This window comes from Vigna unguiculata, chromosome 5 (assembly GCF_037176805.1).
Source record: "Vigna unguiculata cultivar grain cowpea cultivar isolate G323 ecotype 2 chromosome 5, ASM3717680v1, whole genome shotgun sequence".
NCBI classification, from domain to species: domain Eukaryota; kingdom Viridiplantae; phylum Streptophyta; class Magnoliopsida; order Fabales; family Fabaceae; genus Vigna; species Vigna unguiculata.
This window is the reverse complement of record NC_140796.1, coordinates 684,771-702,055: the sequence shown is the minus strand read 5'-3', so window position 1 is coordinate 702,055 and position 17,285 is coordinate 684,771. Positions and strand designations below refer to the sequence as shown.

General features: G+C 33.6%; 4 protein-coding genes across 4 annotated transcripts; 3 read left to right on the top strand and 1 right to left on the bottom strand.

The window, feature by feature from the left end:
- The first annotated feature begins 3,523 nt into the window (after positions 1 to 3,523).
- On the top strand, positions 3,524 to 4,528 carry ZFP6 (zinc finger protein 6). Its single transcript, XM_028071293.2, has one exon. It carries the CDS (start codon positions 3,884 to 3,886, stop codon positions 4,427 to 4,429), a length of 546 nt encoding a protein of 181 aa, XP_027927094.1. The 5' UTR covers positions 3,524 to 3,883; the 3' UTR covers positions 4,430 to 4,528.
- A 1,375-nt stretch (positions 4,529 to 5,903) lies between these two features.
- Positions 5,904 to 9,323, top strand: LOC114183494 (Peptidyl-tRNA hydrolase family protein). Its single transcript, XM_028070525.2, has 9 exons — positions 5,904 to 6,116; positions 6,843 to 7,059; positions 7,143 to 7,227; positions 7,334 to 7,401; positions 7,510 to 7,560; positions 7,659 to 7,732; positions 8,338 to 8,396; positions 8,477 to 8,553; positions 8,826 to 9,323. The coding sequence occupies exons 2-9, from the start codon at positions 6,847 to 6,849 to the stop codon at positions 8,940 to 8,942; spliced, it is 744 nt and encodes a 247-aa protein (XP_027926326.1). The 5' UTR covers positions 5,904 to 6,116; positions 6,843 to 6,846; the 3' UTR covers positions 8,943 to 9,323.
- A 1,332-nt stretch (positions 9,324 to 10,655) lies between these two features.
- LOC114184047 (uncharacterized) lies at positions 10,656 to 11,641 on the top strand. Its single transcript, XM_028071281.2, has one exon. It carries the CDS (start codon positions 10,689 to 10,691, stop codon positions 11,376 to 11,378), a length of 690 nt encoding a protein of 229 aa, XP_027927082.1. The 5' UTR covers positions 10,656 to 10,688; the 3' UTR covers positions 11,379 to 11,641.
- Positions 11,642 to 12,025: 384 nt separating this feature from the next.
- On the bottom strand, positions 12,026 to 16,505 carry TRM22 (DnaA initiator-associating protein). The gene is made up of 5 exons (XM_028072583.2): positions 15,816 to 16,505; positions 15,632 to 15,687; positions 13,744 to 15,522; positions 13,108 to 13,219; positions 12,026 to 12,979 (listed from the first exon to the last, which is right to left on the bottom strand). Exons 1-5 carry the CDS (start codon positions 15,964 to 15,966, stop codon positions 12,261 to 12,263), a joined length of 2,817 nt encoding a protein of 938 aa, XP_027928384.1. The 5' UTR covers positions 15,967 to 16,505; the 3' UTR covers positions 12,026 to 12,260.
- Between the last annotated feature and the right edge of the window lie 780 nt (positions 16,506 to 17,285).

Here is a 17,285-nt window from a genome sequence, read left to right as displayed (position 1 = left end):
ATATAATTTCCCCTCTAAATAAACAAATAAATTAAGGTCATGTTTTTCAAAGGTTTTGTGACCTATGTTAGGATAACTTGAAATATGTTGCACTATAAGAAGGAAAAATCTTACTTAAAATATGAAGAAATTATCAACACAAGATATCCTATATTTACGATTCTGTAAACAAGTTTTCGGAAATTTCATGCAAACATATAATTAAATTCTGTATAATTCTAACTTTGTATTGTAATATACAGAAATTGAAGATATTCAAATTTAAGCTTAGTTTATTAATTAAGTTAATATAACTAAATTTAAAATAACACAACTCATTATGACAGTTAAAATTAATTAACAGAAATGAAACATTTTTAACAATTTATATAACGCTACAAAGAAATGGGTAATATATTTTAGGTTTAAATACTTTTGTGGTCCTCATTTTGGTAGTGTTTGTTGCAAATGGTTCTCATTTTGACAAAATATACATGTGGCGCAATTTGTATTAGGATGTGTTACGTGTCACCTATACAATGCTCCATTAATGATTTAAACGGCATCACAGAAAATTACCAAATAAAGCACGAATTGCGAAAATGAGGACCATTTTAAATATTCGGTAAAAATGATGATCATTTTAAACATTCTGTCAGAATGAGGACCATCCGCAACAAACACTACGAAAATGAGGACAAAAAAGTATTTAAGCCTATATTTTATAATAAATGTTTTGTAATATGTGTAGCATTCTTTCATTATTCGATTTATAGTATATAGCCTAAGCATTGTTAAATTGTCCAACTTCCATGATTAGAACGCTAACAAAAAATAAATAAAAATTGTCCAACGTTAATATTGTCTCGATATTCTAAATTTTGTTAATAAAAGTAAATGATTAATATGAGCATGGTGGGTTTACATGATTATAGCATGATAGATTATATAAATAAGTAAGAAATGAATTTACTTTACCAACGACATTGTCTCTTTGTGATATAATATGATATATTATTGGTTACAACTGTAGATCGGTCTACAGTGATTGCATTATTAATTAATTTTCTACTTATCATCAAATTAAACCTCAAACTTTTACTGTGTAAATTCAGGTATATAAATAAATTTGGATTTTTCACTAAATTTTTTTGTGTTATTTTTCTACTATATCTTCATAATACATTAATTATCATTAATTTTAAAATTTTAAAATATATTAAAAAAATATTTAAGATATTAATACAATATATTTTTAATATTCAGGATCACAAAAAAAATCACTACTCTAAATGAATGCATGGTGTTGAGAAAGTAACACCATCAACTTCAATGAATTAATAAATAAATTAATAGTTAGCTTTGTAGATTTGATTAAGAACAAGTCGGCAGGTGAAGTTTGTCTATTAATTATAAATACCTCTGATTAACATCACTGAACCTGTTAACTTTTCATGATTACTAAGTTTCAGAAAATTAGAAACAATGGAGAAGATAATAATATATAATATAGTATAATGAATCATTAAGGCCATTTTTGTTCTCTTCTGATGAGACCTATTCCTATTCTTTTCACTTCAGTTTTCATGCATCAAGTGATTCAAAACAATCATCATTGCCATGTGCTTTTCTATAATATACTTTCTCCACCTAACCGTCTTTCACATGAAATTTTAGTTAGCCACTTTTATAATTTGTTTTCCACCTTGCACCCTCTGCAGTATCACCAGCAATACTAGCATAAATTTAATCTAATTGACACCACTCTTTATTTAAAACTTTAAGACATGATAAGTTTATGGATCATAATCTTTATTCAGTACTTAATTTTTTTTTTTAATATAAAATTTAAACTCATACTTAAATTCTCGTCAATATATTTATATTTATCTGTGTATATTATTAAACAAAAAATAATGTATAATATATAATTAGATATAAATCTCGTCTTAAAAATATTTTTATTTTTATAGATTTGAATCATCTTTAAAGTGCACAGATAGAATATAATTTATTATATAACAAGAGAATTGGATGGATGACAAAAATATAACTAATGATCATAATGAATCATGAAGGGATTGCACTTTAAGTGTTTGAACAAAGTCCACAAAGTGTAAGCTCCCTGCAAAACATCCTAAACATTTATCTCTAGCTAAATGCATCATTGTCTCTGCCCTATGATAGATTGCTGTGCTTGTCATTATTGACTATTAAAGCAGGGCAATGAAAGTGAGTAGAGTCTGAGTAACAATGTATAGAATGTCTTCTCAAGATAAAAAAAAAAAATTGAAAAAACCATTATTTTTAATTAATTTTTCATCGCTCAACAAAAAAAGAAAAATCAGTTTTTCCTCACTTCCGAATTTCATTCACTACATCATTTGGGTAAAAGAAAACGTTAGAATGAACATGGTATTTAGTTTTTCAAGAAAATTGTTGAGTTAATTCCTTAAAGAAGCTTAGCTAACCCTAGTCCGATGTTAAGTTAAGAAAATGTGAATGAAAGTAAATTCAAAGGTTAGCAATTAATTTATAGAAAATTTGGGTGTGGTGTAATAGTAATCACGTGCATCATGGACGAGTTTTGAGTGTGTTGTGAAGCATTGAAATTGAAATGTATTAAACATGTGGAGTGGTGATATCATGATAATACATTGAACCCAAGTGATGGAAGTTAGTAAGATTCTTGCAGATTTTGTCCCAATAATTAATGACTAACTCAACGTCAATCACGCAAACATGCTTCACATACCTACCATTTTCCTTACCTCAATCCACTTGGATCATTCATTTCAATAATCTCTCTCCATCTTTGACTTCCAATCAATCAACCTCTTCTCGAATATTGCTGTATGTTTTTCGCCTTCCAAAAGGCCCTTTTTTTCCTTTTTGGATACTAATCATTTTATCGCAATATTAAACTAACACTTTAATCAAACAAGATCAACAAATTAAGCATCACTTTAGATCTTAATTATGCCTCCAATGATGTCAACTTGTTAATACTCAGTTCATATACACCTTCCTGGTTTGCAAGCCATGCCAAAAAACCTCTGACACATGGTGGAGTCATTATATATATATATATATATGCTTTGAGCTAGATTGCTAACGTATCTAGCCTTCACAGCCAAAACCTAGATACCCTTTTGTTTTATATGCCTAAACCATCCTCACTTATTGCCATTTTTTTTATCTAATAGGTGTCTACTATCAATAATGTATATATCAGTGGAAGTAGTTTTACATAAACTGGTTTTTTAATGTACTGATTTGTGGAAGTAGTTTTTTTACCACATCATTTATCATCTCTATCAGTTTTCTATTACATAAATTACTAAATTGTACGAGAATTATTAAGGACAGAAATGTTACATCAAGTCTTACCATTGAATCAAAAACTATAACAAGATGCATTACTCGCTTGATCATGCAGATGAGGTTTGATAATTTTACAAAAGTGTTAATTTCGTAGCCAAAAATACAAAACACTGCAAGTTTCTCGATTATAAAAGAAATAGAATTGGATTACTTGTGTTGTGTAAACTTATCTATATTATGGCCATTACCCAACCCTAATATAATAGCTACTTCCACAAACATAAAATACTAAAAATCGTATACGTAAAGGTGCTTTGGTTTTCGTTTCATCTGTTGAAACTTTCACAGCAAAGTCTCACTTGTCCATTTTTTTATTCCAACAAAGGTTTATTATGCTTTCTTGTTTCCAAGCATGCACTTGAACCCTTTTATAAAAGCCTCTCATACTTTGTAGTTCACACACACATCCATGCCCACAGTTAGTGCTTAACCACATATTTTGGTGCATCTTTTCTGCATCATCTTCTTAATCACTTTTCTTTCCAACAGAGATATCTTAATTTCCCTCTCATAACTCATCATGGCTGAAGTTGAATACCATGCAAAATCCACCACTAATACCCCACCCCTAAAGCTCTTTGGCATCAACATTAACAAGTCCCCAGAAGATCAAACTCATGATCATGAAGCAGGTTCCGATTCTGAGCCTTTCATCGCAAGAAAATACGAGTGTCAGTACTGCTTCAGAGAATTCGCAAACTCACAAGCACTTGGAGGGCACCAAAACGCGCACAAGAAAGAGAGACAGCTCTTGAAGCGTGCTCAAATGCAAGCTGCTCACGGGTTTGTGGCTTCCCACGTTCACAACACCATCATATCAACCTTCTCACCACAGTCTCAGCCACCGTTATCGTGGCTATGCACACCACATGCATGGTCAGGTGGTGGTGCGTATGACTCGGGAGTGGCTTTTGTGACTCCAGGAAGACGAGTCTATGCCACAGCCGGTGCCTCCATCACTGGTGGCCTTGGCCACCGCAACCGCAATCCTCCGCCGGAGATCGGTGGCTTCAACAGCCACAGTTTCAACGGTGGTGGTGGTTTGGATTTGCATCTTAGCCTATGAGTTATTTTGTGAGGTAGATTAATTTTTCATTCAATTTAGCACCATGTGTGAACAGCCTTGTATTCTGAGTTTAATGCCAATGTAAATTTTATATAAGTATTTAGAGTCGTTGGGAGATATTTTTATACATTTTTCATGCCGATCTGATAAACTTCTAAATCGAGATCCGTTTCGAACAAATACATGTCACGGGTCATTCACATTTAGGATATTATTTATATACAAAATGGACCACTTGATCAGTCTTACATTCAATATAACCCCAAAAAACATCATAGTCCGAAGGTTACAATTTCAACCTCCACACACAAAAAAAAAAAAAAAACTATATCAGATTAGATCCTACGGATAGATTTTTGTTAGATTTATGCATGATGTTGAAATTTTTACATTCAAAGAAAACGTGGTTTGTGTGGTTGTTTTGTTAGCACATGTATATGACAGAGGCACTGAAATATAGCACCCCCTCTTTGACGAGATTCTATTAAGCGTCGATTATCTTTCTAAAACATGCATTGACTTTGATGATACAATCTATTCCAGAAAGTAAATGCAGCATAATTGGGGGGTTTTCTCCATAATTGTCTTCTGTGCTGTCGTTGCTGAATAGAAGATGCATGTGCAATTATATATTACATATCACACCCTGTTAAATATTCGAATTAAAATGAGTCCAAATTGGTTTTAGTTATGGTAAAACTTATATATACTATTACTTTTTACATTTACCAAAAGTTTATTTTACTAAAGTTTCTTACTAAAGATATATCTATCTATGTATATATATATAGAGGGAGTTGTTCTTCTTCTTGGCAAATGTTAATTACCTAGAATAACATTCAAACTCAAAACAACCATTTTTTTTAATAATTTCTTTGTAAATTGAACCATTTATAGACCAATATAAATTTGATTAATTGGATTAAATCACGTCGGTCAAGTTATGTAAATTTTTTTAGATTCAATCAATTTTTTAGTTATTCTTGTGTTTTTTCTTTTTGTTTGGACTTGTCATGGCAAATAATTACACATAATAGTATATAAATAGTAACACAATAATAAGAAATGGCATTATAATAATCAAAACCGTAAAACATAATAATTATTAATGTTATATTTGGCTGATATTTTACATGTACAAATTTGTGTTATTTTTTTTAATTAATATTCGAATTTATCTTTTATGATTTTTAAGTAATATATTTTAAGTAATTTTTCAATTTTCTCGTTCTCAATATTTCAAAGTCATTAAAAAAATAACATATCATGTTATAAGATAAAATTATTAAGTTATCAAAATTTAATAGTAAAAAATATGATCGTTCGTAATATTTATATAAAACACAGTACGTACCTCTAGAACATCAATTCTATTAGCGATCATCAAATTAGGTAATTATGCAATTGCTTAATTATCAATTTAGGAATTATATTATGCTAGAAATAATTTTCAGTACGTTGAGTTGAGTTGTAGTTTTGGTTAATATAAAAGAGAGGCTTTAATTGGGACTTGATATTGAGAACTAAATCCAACTGCTGGGAAGGAGGGTTTATCACAGAGCGTAGGATTAGATGAAAGGGAAAGGGTGAAGAACAACATAAGATATTCGCTAACTATTTTTCGTGTTTTGTTTTCTGATTTTGTTTCGTTTGCAATTGCAGTTGCAACTGCTACACTATCTATCCGGTAAGCACTGTCTCTGTTCATTTTCCCATACATATCTTTACACTATCTTCTCATTTCCCTTAGTTTCTCCTCTTTTTTCATCTAAGTCTGTTCTTCCGTTTCGCTCATTGCTTTTGGTTTTCTTACTACTTATTGGGACACTTATTGCGAATACAGTAGTTTGTTTTGAACAATTTTTTTCTTAATGGGTCACCCTTTACACCTAATTTTGTGATGATGATTTTGTAATCTCCTTTTAGTTATAGTACAGTCTAAAACTTTAGATTTGTTTGAAAACCTTATGAAAGCGTTTTATGGAAGAATCCCTTTGTATGATAGGTTTTCTTCGCGGAGAGTGATACCAACTGTTGGGGTTTTCCTTCTGTTCTTCATTCAGATTTGGAGTGTTCTGTTATGTTCATGATTTGTATTTAGCAATTATGAATTTATTAGTTATCGAGTTATTTAATGACTTGTGAAAGAAGTGGTGTTATGTATTCAATCTTAGTATTTGTGATTTATCTTTAATTTACGTTGATATCTATAAATATAGTGTTTGGTGTATGCATATCTCTTATGAGTTACACGAGTTTGACAACATTGGTCCAAACAAAAGTGTGTAATGTTGAGGTTGTAAGTGACTTTACTGAAAATTGGGTTTGCTGACACCTTAGTTGTTATGGTCAATTATATAATGAGATGTTTTTTTTTCATACTCACTTACATATCCTTTTCATCTTTGGACAGATCAATGTTGCATGCAGCATCTGCCCCAGGCCTTTGTTTAAGCTATCCCAGGAACATTCGTCATCCTCGTTATTTGAAAACACCTTCTGTTAAAACAAGACATTCTGTTCGCTGTTCGGTATCACAGACAAGTAATGGAGCTAAAGTGGAATATACTCCTTGGCTCATTGTTGGCTTGGGTAATCCTGGAAACAAATACCATGGCACTAGGCACAATGTAATTATTCAGTTCTTTGTGAAATTGCTTGAAATTGAATACACTGCTATTTGTAGTGAATCTTATGGTTTGCCCTCTATTAGGTTGGATTTGAAATAATTGATAGCCTTTCTCAAGCAGAAGGGATTAAGATGAACACAATACAGTCAAAGGCCTTGATTGGAATAGGTGCATCATCCCCTAAGCATTGATTTTATTTTGTTCATTCCCTCCTAGTTTTGAATTACATGGAAATTCTAACACTGACTTACATTTTCTTCCGTGATCTGTACAGGTTCCATCGGAGAAGTACCAATTTTGTTGGCAAAGCCCCAGACATACATGAATTTTAGTGGGGAATCGGTCAGTTTTCACCGTAAATATTTGATAGATTTTTTATAAAGCATACACATACTTTAGTTTTCATCATAATTTGTACCTAATTTTATCTTATTTCTAATATTCTTGAAGGTTGGGCCACTTGCTGCATATTATCAAGTACCCTTGCGTCATATTCTACTAGTATGTATTTCTTACCTTCTGTTTAATAGCAGTTAACGACAATTTACATGTGTTTTGCAATTTTCATTTAGCCTAAGTTTTCGGGAAATTTTATGTAGGTTTATGATGAAACAAGCCTGCCAAATGGTGTTTTAAGGCTTCAGCCAAAAGGTGGACATGGACATCACAATGGGTAATGCTTGTTGAATTCATTTTAATACTTTTTATATATCAGAACAAAACATGATTTCAGAAATTGGAATCATGTGTTTAGCAAATATTCTGTATGAATAGAGAGACGGTGAACAGGCCTTTTCTAAACTTCTTGACATAAGATAGAAATTGAAATATCAAAATTTAAGGTTACAGTCGGTTCAGTAATCGTGGCACTTGGATAGAAAATGAAATTTCTTATTGAGGAGGTGGTTTGTGAACACAGCTTTATCACATTTGGTTTAAACTCTAGAGTAGAATTCTTTTGTTTGAATTTTAACTTGATTGACACTTATTATGTTCTAACATTAATTCTCTGTTTTCTTTGAAGTAAAATAATGATTTGAATCCTATCTCTGTAAACATAGGATTGTAGCTGTTTAATTTTCTTATAAGACTTTTACTTCAATACAGTTTGATGGTGAAGATCTGTTGTAAAGTATCTCATATGACTTATAGATAACACACCAAGAAAATCATCCTAATACAAACCGATTTTGTTTTAAAGAAATGAATTTGCGAACTGGTATATTTTTACTGTAATGGGAAATATTAAATTCTATAGCTGGTTTTACATTGCTACAGATTGAAAAATGTGATGGGCCATTTGGATGGTTGCAGTGCTTTTCCTCGACTTGCAGTAGGTTAGTTCCTTGTCTCAGTCACCTTCACAAGGTTGCTTCAGTTGTTCCAGCAGTACTGAATTTCAAATTTGTGTTTGTAGGAATTGGAAATCCTCCTGGAACTATGGACTTGAGAGCATTTCTTCTACAAAAATTCAGTTCTGTGGAACGAAAGCAGGTTTGGTCTAGTCTTATACCAAGTTTGAATTGGTTTAGTTCTTTTATAATAGCATACACCTTTTTGTGTGCTTATGCTATTTGCATAATACTATGTCTTGCAATTTATTTTGACTGGAACTTAATTGCAGAAGATCAATCAGTTCTGTTATAATTGCATTGCACTGCACTTTATACTGATAAGTCTGTCAAATACTGTGTTATAAGTTATGATGTGCAATTCTTTTTGTCTAAATTGAAATTTGATTAGGATTTTCCTTTTCCAAATGACAGATTGATGCTTCATTGGAGCAAGGAGTTGTAGCTGTAAGAACAGTTGTGCTTAGAGGCTTTGACCAGCATGTCAATAGATTCAATTTAGGGCAAAAGTACAAGTACCATAAAGTGTAATTTCACTCAAATGGATGAGCCAGTTTTGGCTTAGATGAAATTGATGTGTATGTTAGCAGATAGCAATTATACCTCAGAAACTTGTCATGAGTCATGAATAGTGCATTTTTTTGTAAAGCACATACACCAGTCAGTGGTCATATTCTAGTCTGGAAGATGTTGTTGCATAGACCAATCAAAGAAAATGGAAAATGGTAGGGCATGTGGAAGCAACCTTTGACCCTTGGAAACCTAGCTAATAATGTTATGCTAAATAGTAAGTGATCAAGAGGGTGAACCCAAAACAAACATCATTGTCTATGGTACATGTGCCGATGATTCCGGAACTAGGCCCTATGAAATAAAGTTTTAAATAAATGTAAAGGTAAATCTAATTAAGCATTTTAGTGAGTTTAAATTAGTTTGCATAGTATACTCAGATAAGGTGTGGTTTGTTCTATTATTCCATAATGTTCTGTAATCTGAAATGGTATTTTTTATTTATATAATTTGAAATAATTTTATATTCGATAATATGAGTTATAATTTTGGATAATGTAACCTAAAATATAATTTTGAACTAAATATTTAGAGTATGAGTTGGATTATGTAATTAGAAAATATAATCTAAAATCTCAAAAATAATTTCGAATAGTTAATCTGGAAATATTTTAGATCAAAATATAATATAAAAGAATAGTCTGTTTATTACCTAATTTATAAACTGCTATTAAGACAATAATTTTAGATTTTAAGAGAAAAGACATTATAGTGAAAATTTTTCTTTAAGAAAAAGTAGATTATTTTAGTAAATGGGTTGTGTAAGAAAAGATGACTGAGTAAATAGGTGCCATAAAAGTTAGACATTTTTAATATAAGGGGGTTGAAATTGAAACCCATATCACTTGTCAATTTCAACATTTGAATATAAACGTAAAATTTAAACTTATATTCACACAATAAAAAGGCCAATTAATGATTCACCTGTTTCATTACTAACTTGGTACCTCAATTAAGTTTATGACTTCACTTTTACATCACATATCAAAACATCAGTTTTTAATTGATTGTATTTAAGAAATTTAAGTAACATATGATCATTTTATTATATTTTTAGTTAATTTCAATTAACAGCTGAGCGTCAATAAGAATATATATTAAGAAATTATACCTTTAACACACTTCCGTCATTATTGATGAAATTGTCTGAAGTTGTTGGAGACACATTCATTTCTTTGCTGATAATATTTTTTGCAGCAGTTATTATTATTAATTTTGTCAGACAAAATTAGTCAAACATTGATTTTTTTTTTTTTTTAATAATTCATGAAACGGTAAATTCGATTTCACACCCTCTACCTTTTTTTTATAACTTTTTGTTGTATGATGATTTATCCACTTTCCGTACAGAACACTGATGGGGTGGGGGTACCCTAGTTGTTACACTTTCAAAGCACAAAAAAATCTGTTATTTAGCAAACAGAGAATTATTAAATTATTAAATAATTAAAATTTCCTAATTATCTCAATAGTAAATAAATATTTAACCATTTTTTATATTTTTAATATACTAAATATTTTTCCTCTTCTCAACAAAAACGTCTATAATAGCAATTAATAGTGATAATAAGAGAACCTGGGATTCTTCAACCGTGTGGGACCCAGCATATTTAGAACGTTGGACTTAGATTTATTAGACCGTTGCGAACTCAAATATTTTACTGAACAAAGCACTGAAAAGTTCCGATAAGAGCAACAAAAAAGGAAATGACCCTCTTAACGAATGAACACAACATGGCAATATCAGAGGCTTGCAACGTTTCTCTGCAACAGCACACGAACCCCACCGTTGACACCATCTCTCTCATCAGTCTAACCTCGGCGCAAATGCAAGGCTTTCTGATGATGGACTTGGAGAGAGGACCGAGATATCAAGCATACGCTGAGCTGAGGGAAAGAAAGCTTCGCATGAAGAACATGAGACAGCAAGAGCATGAAGAAGAGGAAGAGGGTGTGGAAATGGAGGTAGAAGCAAAGGTTTTGACCCCACCGAGGAAGAAACAGGTGAAGTTTCAAGGTAGTGGGGTTTCTGGGAGAAAAGGGTCCTCCTCCTCTCTTGTGGCACAGTCTGTTCCTGACTTTTCTGCTGCTTTGAGGAAGGAGAATAGGAAGCCGGTGAATGGTAACGTGTTACCTACTCTGATGGAGTTGACACCTCCTTTGAAGAGTGCGTGTGGTGTTTTGTCGAGTGCAAGAGGGAGTAAGTCAGCGAATGCAGGTGAGAAGAAAAGGGGTGGTGGAGTTCTCATGCCGAGGAAGAGCTATGCCAGCATTGATGAACTCAAGAGTTTGTCCTCTGCTACTGCTAATGCCATCAATGGTGAGAGTAGAGGTGGAGGAAGGAGTAGCAGAGTGATGACAAGAAAGAGTGTTATAGGGTACAGACAGCACATTTGAGGAGTGTGGAAACTGGAGTGCAATGAATGAGTTTCCTTCAACCTTTGATTTTTTTTTTTTAATTCTCTTTTTTGTAGGTTTGTGATAGTTATCTTCACTGTTCATTCTTTTTGTAAGTTTCAGTTTGAATTTTTTATTTTTAATTGGTTTTTGGAGGAAGTTACTTACATTATTATCATGTAAGTGTAAAGCTTTTATTATTTGTGAGAGTATCCAATTATCCATCACCATGACACTGTTATAGAGAGAATAATAGTTTTTAATATTCCTGTGTTTATTGGGAAGGATTTTCCCTACTGTGCTTTGGAATATATTAAAATATGCAGCATGTTTCCCTTGTTAGACTGTTATTAATCATCTCTTACTGAATAAATAGACTAAATCCTGTTTATCAGCACTACAAAAAATGGAGCTTTCATAAACTGTTTAACTCTTACTGAATAATCATTAAGTGACTTGAAGATTTTGATTGAAATTTGTTAAAAGCAATGAAGGGAATTTCATATCATAAACTCTCTAAAATATTTATTCAAGTGTTTAGAGTAAACTTAACTAGATTATAAGTAAGATTCAATCAAACACACACTCCTTGTTCAATCCACCCCTTGATGTTTGTCTTTTCGTCATCAAAGCATCATTAACTAATATTTGATTTAAGGCTTGGCTATCAATGCATTAACTCATATTTTTGTGTCTAAACTACGCAAATCACAGCCATATATAATTGAAAAAAAATAAAAACTTGGTCACTGGACGTTATTTTGTCCACTAATTCAGAGAGCCCAAAACATAATCCTATTTGTACAAAAAATACACCTTGTTAGATTACATCTCGCCAGAGAAATGACTAGTGAGATGTTGCATGATCAGCAAAATGGAACTTTAGAAGGTGATGGAGCCATGAGTGGAACCTACAAGGTCTTCAACAACTTCATCAACCAAAATCTGAAGTATGTCCCCATCTATATCAACACCAGCCTCACATGCTTCAATACCAAAGTCAGTCCATTTCCCCAAGGAGTGGCTCATTTCCCATTCTATTATTTCATCAGGTACCATCCCAACCATAGATAACCACTTGTTGATCTCCCTCTTCACCTCTTTAGCCAACATCTCAGCTCTCATGCATAAGGGTAACTTTGTCCATGCCCTGAATCCAGAGTTAAAATAAAGGCTGCAGTTTGATTCTAGATATTCCACAACACAATCAAGGAGAAAACCCTTCAGTTCCTTTCTCTGTTTAGAATCATCACAACTCAAATCTGTCCACATGGTATCACTAGTCATGCTCTCAAGATCATCAACGAGAAACCGATGAATTATGAGTTGTGGCCCTTCATCCTGTCTGCGATCAGTTGTAATTCCAAGCACCAACTCAGCATGCAAGAGAATATCCTTCACATGGTTAAGCTTGCTTATTGTTAATTCTGTCCCATAAGTGTGCAAACTTTCCAATGCCCTGGGAAGTTGGCTGACAAGATCACTCAGTATCTCACCTATCTTCCCTTTGGTAAAGGATGTTGCAGAATCTGAAAGTTCGGTATCATGTTCTAGTTGACCACAACATGAGTGATTCATGGAATCAGGGTGAAAACCATGCCCTGGAATTAAATCAAAGGCCATACACATCAAAAAGAGAAACTTGGTCAAAAGTACATGGCTTTAATAAATGTATACACAGAATTTTTTGTTTTTTTCATAAATCACGTTTATTGAAACTCTTCTTTACCTGAGCTTTCATCCAGACTACTGGAAGAAAAGGAAGCTTCCAAAACAGATCCAGGACTGAGATGATTACCATTGCAAGAGGTTCCTAATAACCTTTCTTGTTTTTCCCCATACTGAGAAGAAAATAAAGCAAAGATCATGTCAGAATTCCAATTTTCCACCAATGGGCCAAAAGCATATGAGAATTACAGCACAAAGTTTAGTACATCTGATACCATGTTCCATTAGTATGCCTCACTATACTAAAAAATAACATGTTCCTTCCTTTTCTATACACAGGACGAATAATAAACAATATAGTAAGATACCAGACGATAATTTGATGCAAATGAAAGAGAAAAAAAATGTGACACCCTCCCTCCATTGCCGCAGTCTGTCATTTATACTGACACAAATAGCCACAAATGGAGAATGCTCATAAACATAATCATAAATAAGATATAAAAGCATTTCAAGCTGCAGTACCATCTAATTATATTTTCTTGCTTAGACTCAAGACACGTAGATAACATTGACTACAAATTCACAATGAAATTGAGCAACTGGATATTATAAAAAGATGATTGATAACAAATGCAAAATGACAGGAGAATCTAAATTTTGAAGCAGTGAGACAATATAGACAGAAAAGACTTACATGCAAACCAACATTTTCATTAAACACATGATGACCATCATGACAGATCAAATGCTCTGAACTTAAAGCAGATATCAGCTCTTGAAGAATCATGGCACTTGATTTTTTAGGCGGAACACCTGTAGCCAATTCTTCGTCCCTTTGAGAGGTCAATTCCTTCAATTTTTGTTCTAGAAAGGCACCTAAAGCATCAACTCTCAAGGGTTTAGGCCTTTTAATACTCTCATTGTCAGTGCTTGTCTCTTCCCTCTCGGCAGTTATTCCTATCTTTTGCTTCAGGGGGGAATTAAATGTAAATGACACTACATCATTGATCTTGTTGTCCTTAACCTTAATAACTCGTTCTCCTTGAGCAACTTGTTTATTTTTTATAATAGAATTGTTCAAGGAAGAAGCACTGGAGTCCCTCCTTTTGCCACCCAATCCATTAGAATGGAGATTTCTCTGTTTTGCACCAACTGAATAAACAGAACCTGTGCCTTCTAGTTGAGTGGCATGTGGGATCCTTCTTTTTCTCTCTAATGTTCTTACGTGAGACAAAGAATTATGCTGTCGACTGTACGGTTTTCTCTCTAGGTCAAATCTAGAACTATCAGCTTTGGTTGGTGATCTTGTCCTTGTTCGACCAGTAAGACTTCTATTCATAGAAACAAAGTCTTTAGCACCATTCATATCACTCGTAGATGATGACACCCCTTTTACTTGCATATCGCTCATTGTAGATCCAGATGAATATCTTTCACTGCTTAACATCTGTTCTTGTGTTTGAGTTTTGTGTTTTGGGCGAAAAGAAGATGCATCATCCTCCAGGGTCCTTGATGGTTGGCAAGATGAATTCCATTTAGGTAGACAATCATGGGGCATTGACAATCTTCTAACAGTGGGCTCATTCCATGATTTATGTGCATTATTTTTCCCCTTCTCTTCAGTATCAAGAGAAATGAACTTTTCTTGGCTTCTCAGAAGAACTACATCTCTGTCATGTCCAAGGGAAGTGAATGACTTTCCCTTCTTCTCTGATGATTCCATAGAGGTAGCTGTGATCACATCTGAAACAACGGGTGGAGGATCCAGTGGCTCTCCCCCAACCTCAAGCCTGCAGTCAACTACATCTAGCAGATTACCACAGTTTTTGCAAGAGGTCTGCTCCATCAATTGCTTGCAAGAGCCAGCTTCATAACAAGATTGATTTTGCACATCATTGGTCATAATACCAGTCTTGGGAGGGTACATGGAAGCAGTGTATGTAAGAGAACCTTTGGCCCTACTTCTGCTTTGCAGTCCAGGCTCCAAAATTTTAGTAGCTGCTCCTATTAACCTAGAGCTTCGAGAAGCACTCTTTCCGGAAGGAATTCTCGGGCTCTTCAAAGAAGAAGCAAGCTTCGGATGATGATGATGATGGTGATGATACTTTCTTCCTCGTGATAATACATTCTTAATTTGGAAAGCCTCAGCTCCAAATCTAGTCACTGCCCTTCTCTCATAGGACCCGGTTTTCTGAAGCTTCTGAGGTCTTGAATCATGCTTCACAACTCCCATTTCCAAACCCATGCCTTGCCTCTCCAACTCACAATGCTCACCACCCAAAGACTCGTTCTTCTCATCAGCACACAACGCTTTCTTGGACTTATCTCGCTGAGCGGTCGGAATAGATTCTAGACCCATCAACCTGGCTACCAGACTCGGAACTCGCATTTCACTCTTCTGCTCTACATCTACGCCATGATTCCCACCTTTTTTATTAGCACTTGGGAAACCTCCACTGTTCTCATTAGCAATCTGCATATTGAACATAGCCACAATACCCAAACGAAACAATCGTTAGCGCCAAACACTGAACAGAATAGAAAAAAAGAATTCATACAACCACTCAAGCATAGAATGTTACCAAGTGAATCTTGGAATTTGGCATCTTTTCATCCCCCTTGAACTTTTTCGCACGAGCTGATAAACACTCAACAACAAGAACACATATCAGTCACCACAAACCAAGAACACATTTCAGGCCAAATTCATATCATACTGAATAATACTATTACATCGTATGAACGTAGATTTACTAAGAAACTAACCAGGAGGAAGAAGCTTCTTGGAGAAGAGCTTCTTCTTGGAGAGTTTCCTCTTCCAATCAATGAGCTGAAAGAAAATGCCAACACAACCACCCGGTTTCTGCTGCACCTTCCTCTCCGTGATGGCCAAATTCTTCGCCGTGGAATCATTCATTTCTGCAACACTCCCCAGAACCACCGACACTGTAATGGAACCAAAAGTCAAAACCACCTTCCTCAGCAAAGGGTGTCGTTCTTCTCTACTCTACTCTACATTGTTAAAACCAAAAAACGCATTCAGTTTTCAGAAAACTCTCTCTCTCTCTCTCTCTCTTTCACACCGATGAGAAAAGAACTTCTTCACATTCCCTGGCCAAGAAAACAAAACAAAAAAAGAGGAAAAAAGAAAGCAGCTTTCTCTTCCCTTTAGGTACCCAGTTGCAAAACCTGACTCTCACTTATGGAAACAAGGTACAATAATGTTATCCACAAAAGACATGGGAACAACTCTGCTCGACCTCTGTGACAGCCACGAAAAGACTGAGGCAGAAAGCAACTCTTGATGCAAAAAACGACACCGTCACAAGGCACACAGAAAAAAGAAAAGGCAAATACCCTTCCAGAACAGTAATACAATTACATGGCAAGTTAAATCACAAGCAGCACCAATGCTGCTAATGCTACTGCAAACCAAAAAGTTAAGGTAAGGTAAGGTTCTTGTGGTTATGGTAGTGAGGCGCGTGGGAATAAGAGAGTGTGTCATGGGTGCATAGGATAAGGCGAACCAGACAACTGGGACACCCATGCGCATGCAAGCATCGGTCAACACACCCAAAAATATTAATATTTTCGTCATCGGGACAACAAACAGGGAACAGTGGTCTGGTTTGTTGGGTAACGTTGGGTCTACGTCTCTCTGCTATTCTGCGCTATGGGGGCGCCAATTCATCGCTTTTCATGCTTCTAATTCACGCGCCCTCATTCCACTCGCTCTTTCTTGTCACCGTGACATATGCTTTACGCTCTTTTTTCATCACACTCATCTAAATTTATAAAAAAAAAAAAATTTAAATATATTTTTCTTTCAAGTAAAATTTAAAATTAATCTTTTTTCCAAAATTTTAACCAATTTAATTTTTTTTCAAAATTTTTGATTAATTTAATCTTTCATTTTTAAAAGTATTTGAATTTAATTTTTTTAATTAAATTTTGGTAAGTTTATTTGACATTTCAAATATATTTTATGATAGTATTTGAATTATTTACACCGTTTGATATATCTATGTTTCAATGTTAACTTAAATATTATCATAAAATGTGTTTAAACTGTCAAATAAATTTAATAAAATTTAATAAAAAAAAGTAAACATACACATTTCTAGAAATAAAAAATTAAATTGGTATAAAATTGAAGTTAAAAAAACATATTTAACCAAAGAAAAACGGCATATATGTAGATAAGTTTTGATAAGTAACAAAGAGCATTTATCTTTT

Coding starts and splice junctions, on each gene's coding strand:
- TRM22 (XM_028072583.2), bottom strand. CDS start 15,966: ATGAATGATTCCACGGCGAAGAATTTGGCCATCACGGAGAGGAAGGTG. Junction 15,688..15,815: donor CAAGAAGCTTCTTCCTCCTG/GTTAGTTTCTTA, acceptor AGTGTTTATCAG/CTCGTGCGAAAAAGTTCAAG. Junction 13,220..13,743: donor ATGAAAATGTTGGTTTGCAT/GTAAGTCTTTTC, acceptor TTTTCTTCTCAG/TATGGGGAAAAACAAGAAAG.
- ZFP6 (XM_028071293.2), top strand. CDS start 3,884: ATGGCTGAAGTTGAATACCATGCAAAATCCACCACTAATACCCCACCC.
- LOC114183494 (XM_028070525.2), top strand. CDS start 6,847: ATGTTGCATGCAGCATCTGCCCCAGGCCTTTGTTTAAGCTATCCCAGG. Junction 7,060..7,142: donor ACCATGGCACTAGGCACAAT/GTAATTATTCAG, acceptor GCCCTCTATTAG/GTTGGATTTGAAATAATTGA. Junction 8,554..8,825: donor GTTCTGTGGAACGAAAGCAG/GTTTGGTCTAGT, acceptor TCCAAATGACAG/ATTGATGCTTCATTGGAGCA.
- LOC114184047 (XM_028071281.2), top strand. CDS start 10,689: ATGACCCTCTTAACGAATGAACACAACATGGCAATATCAGAGGCTTGC.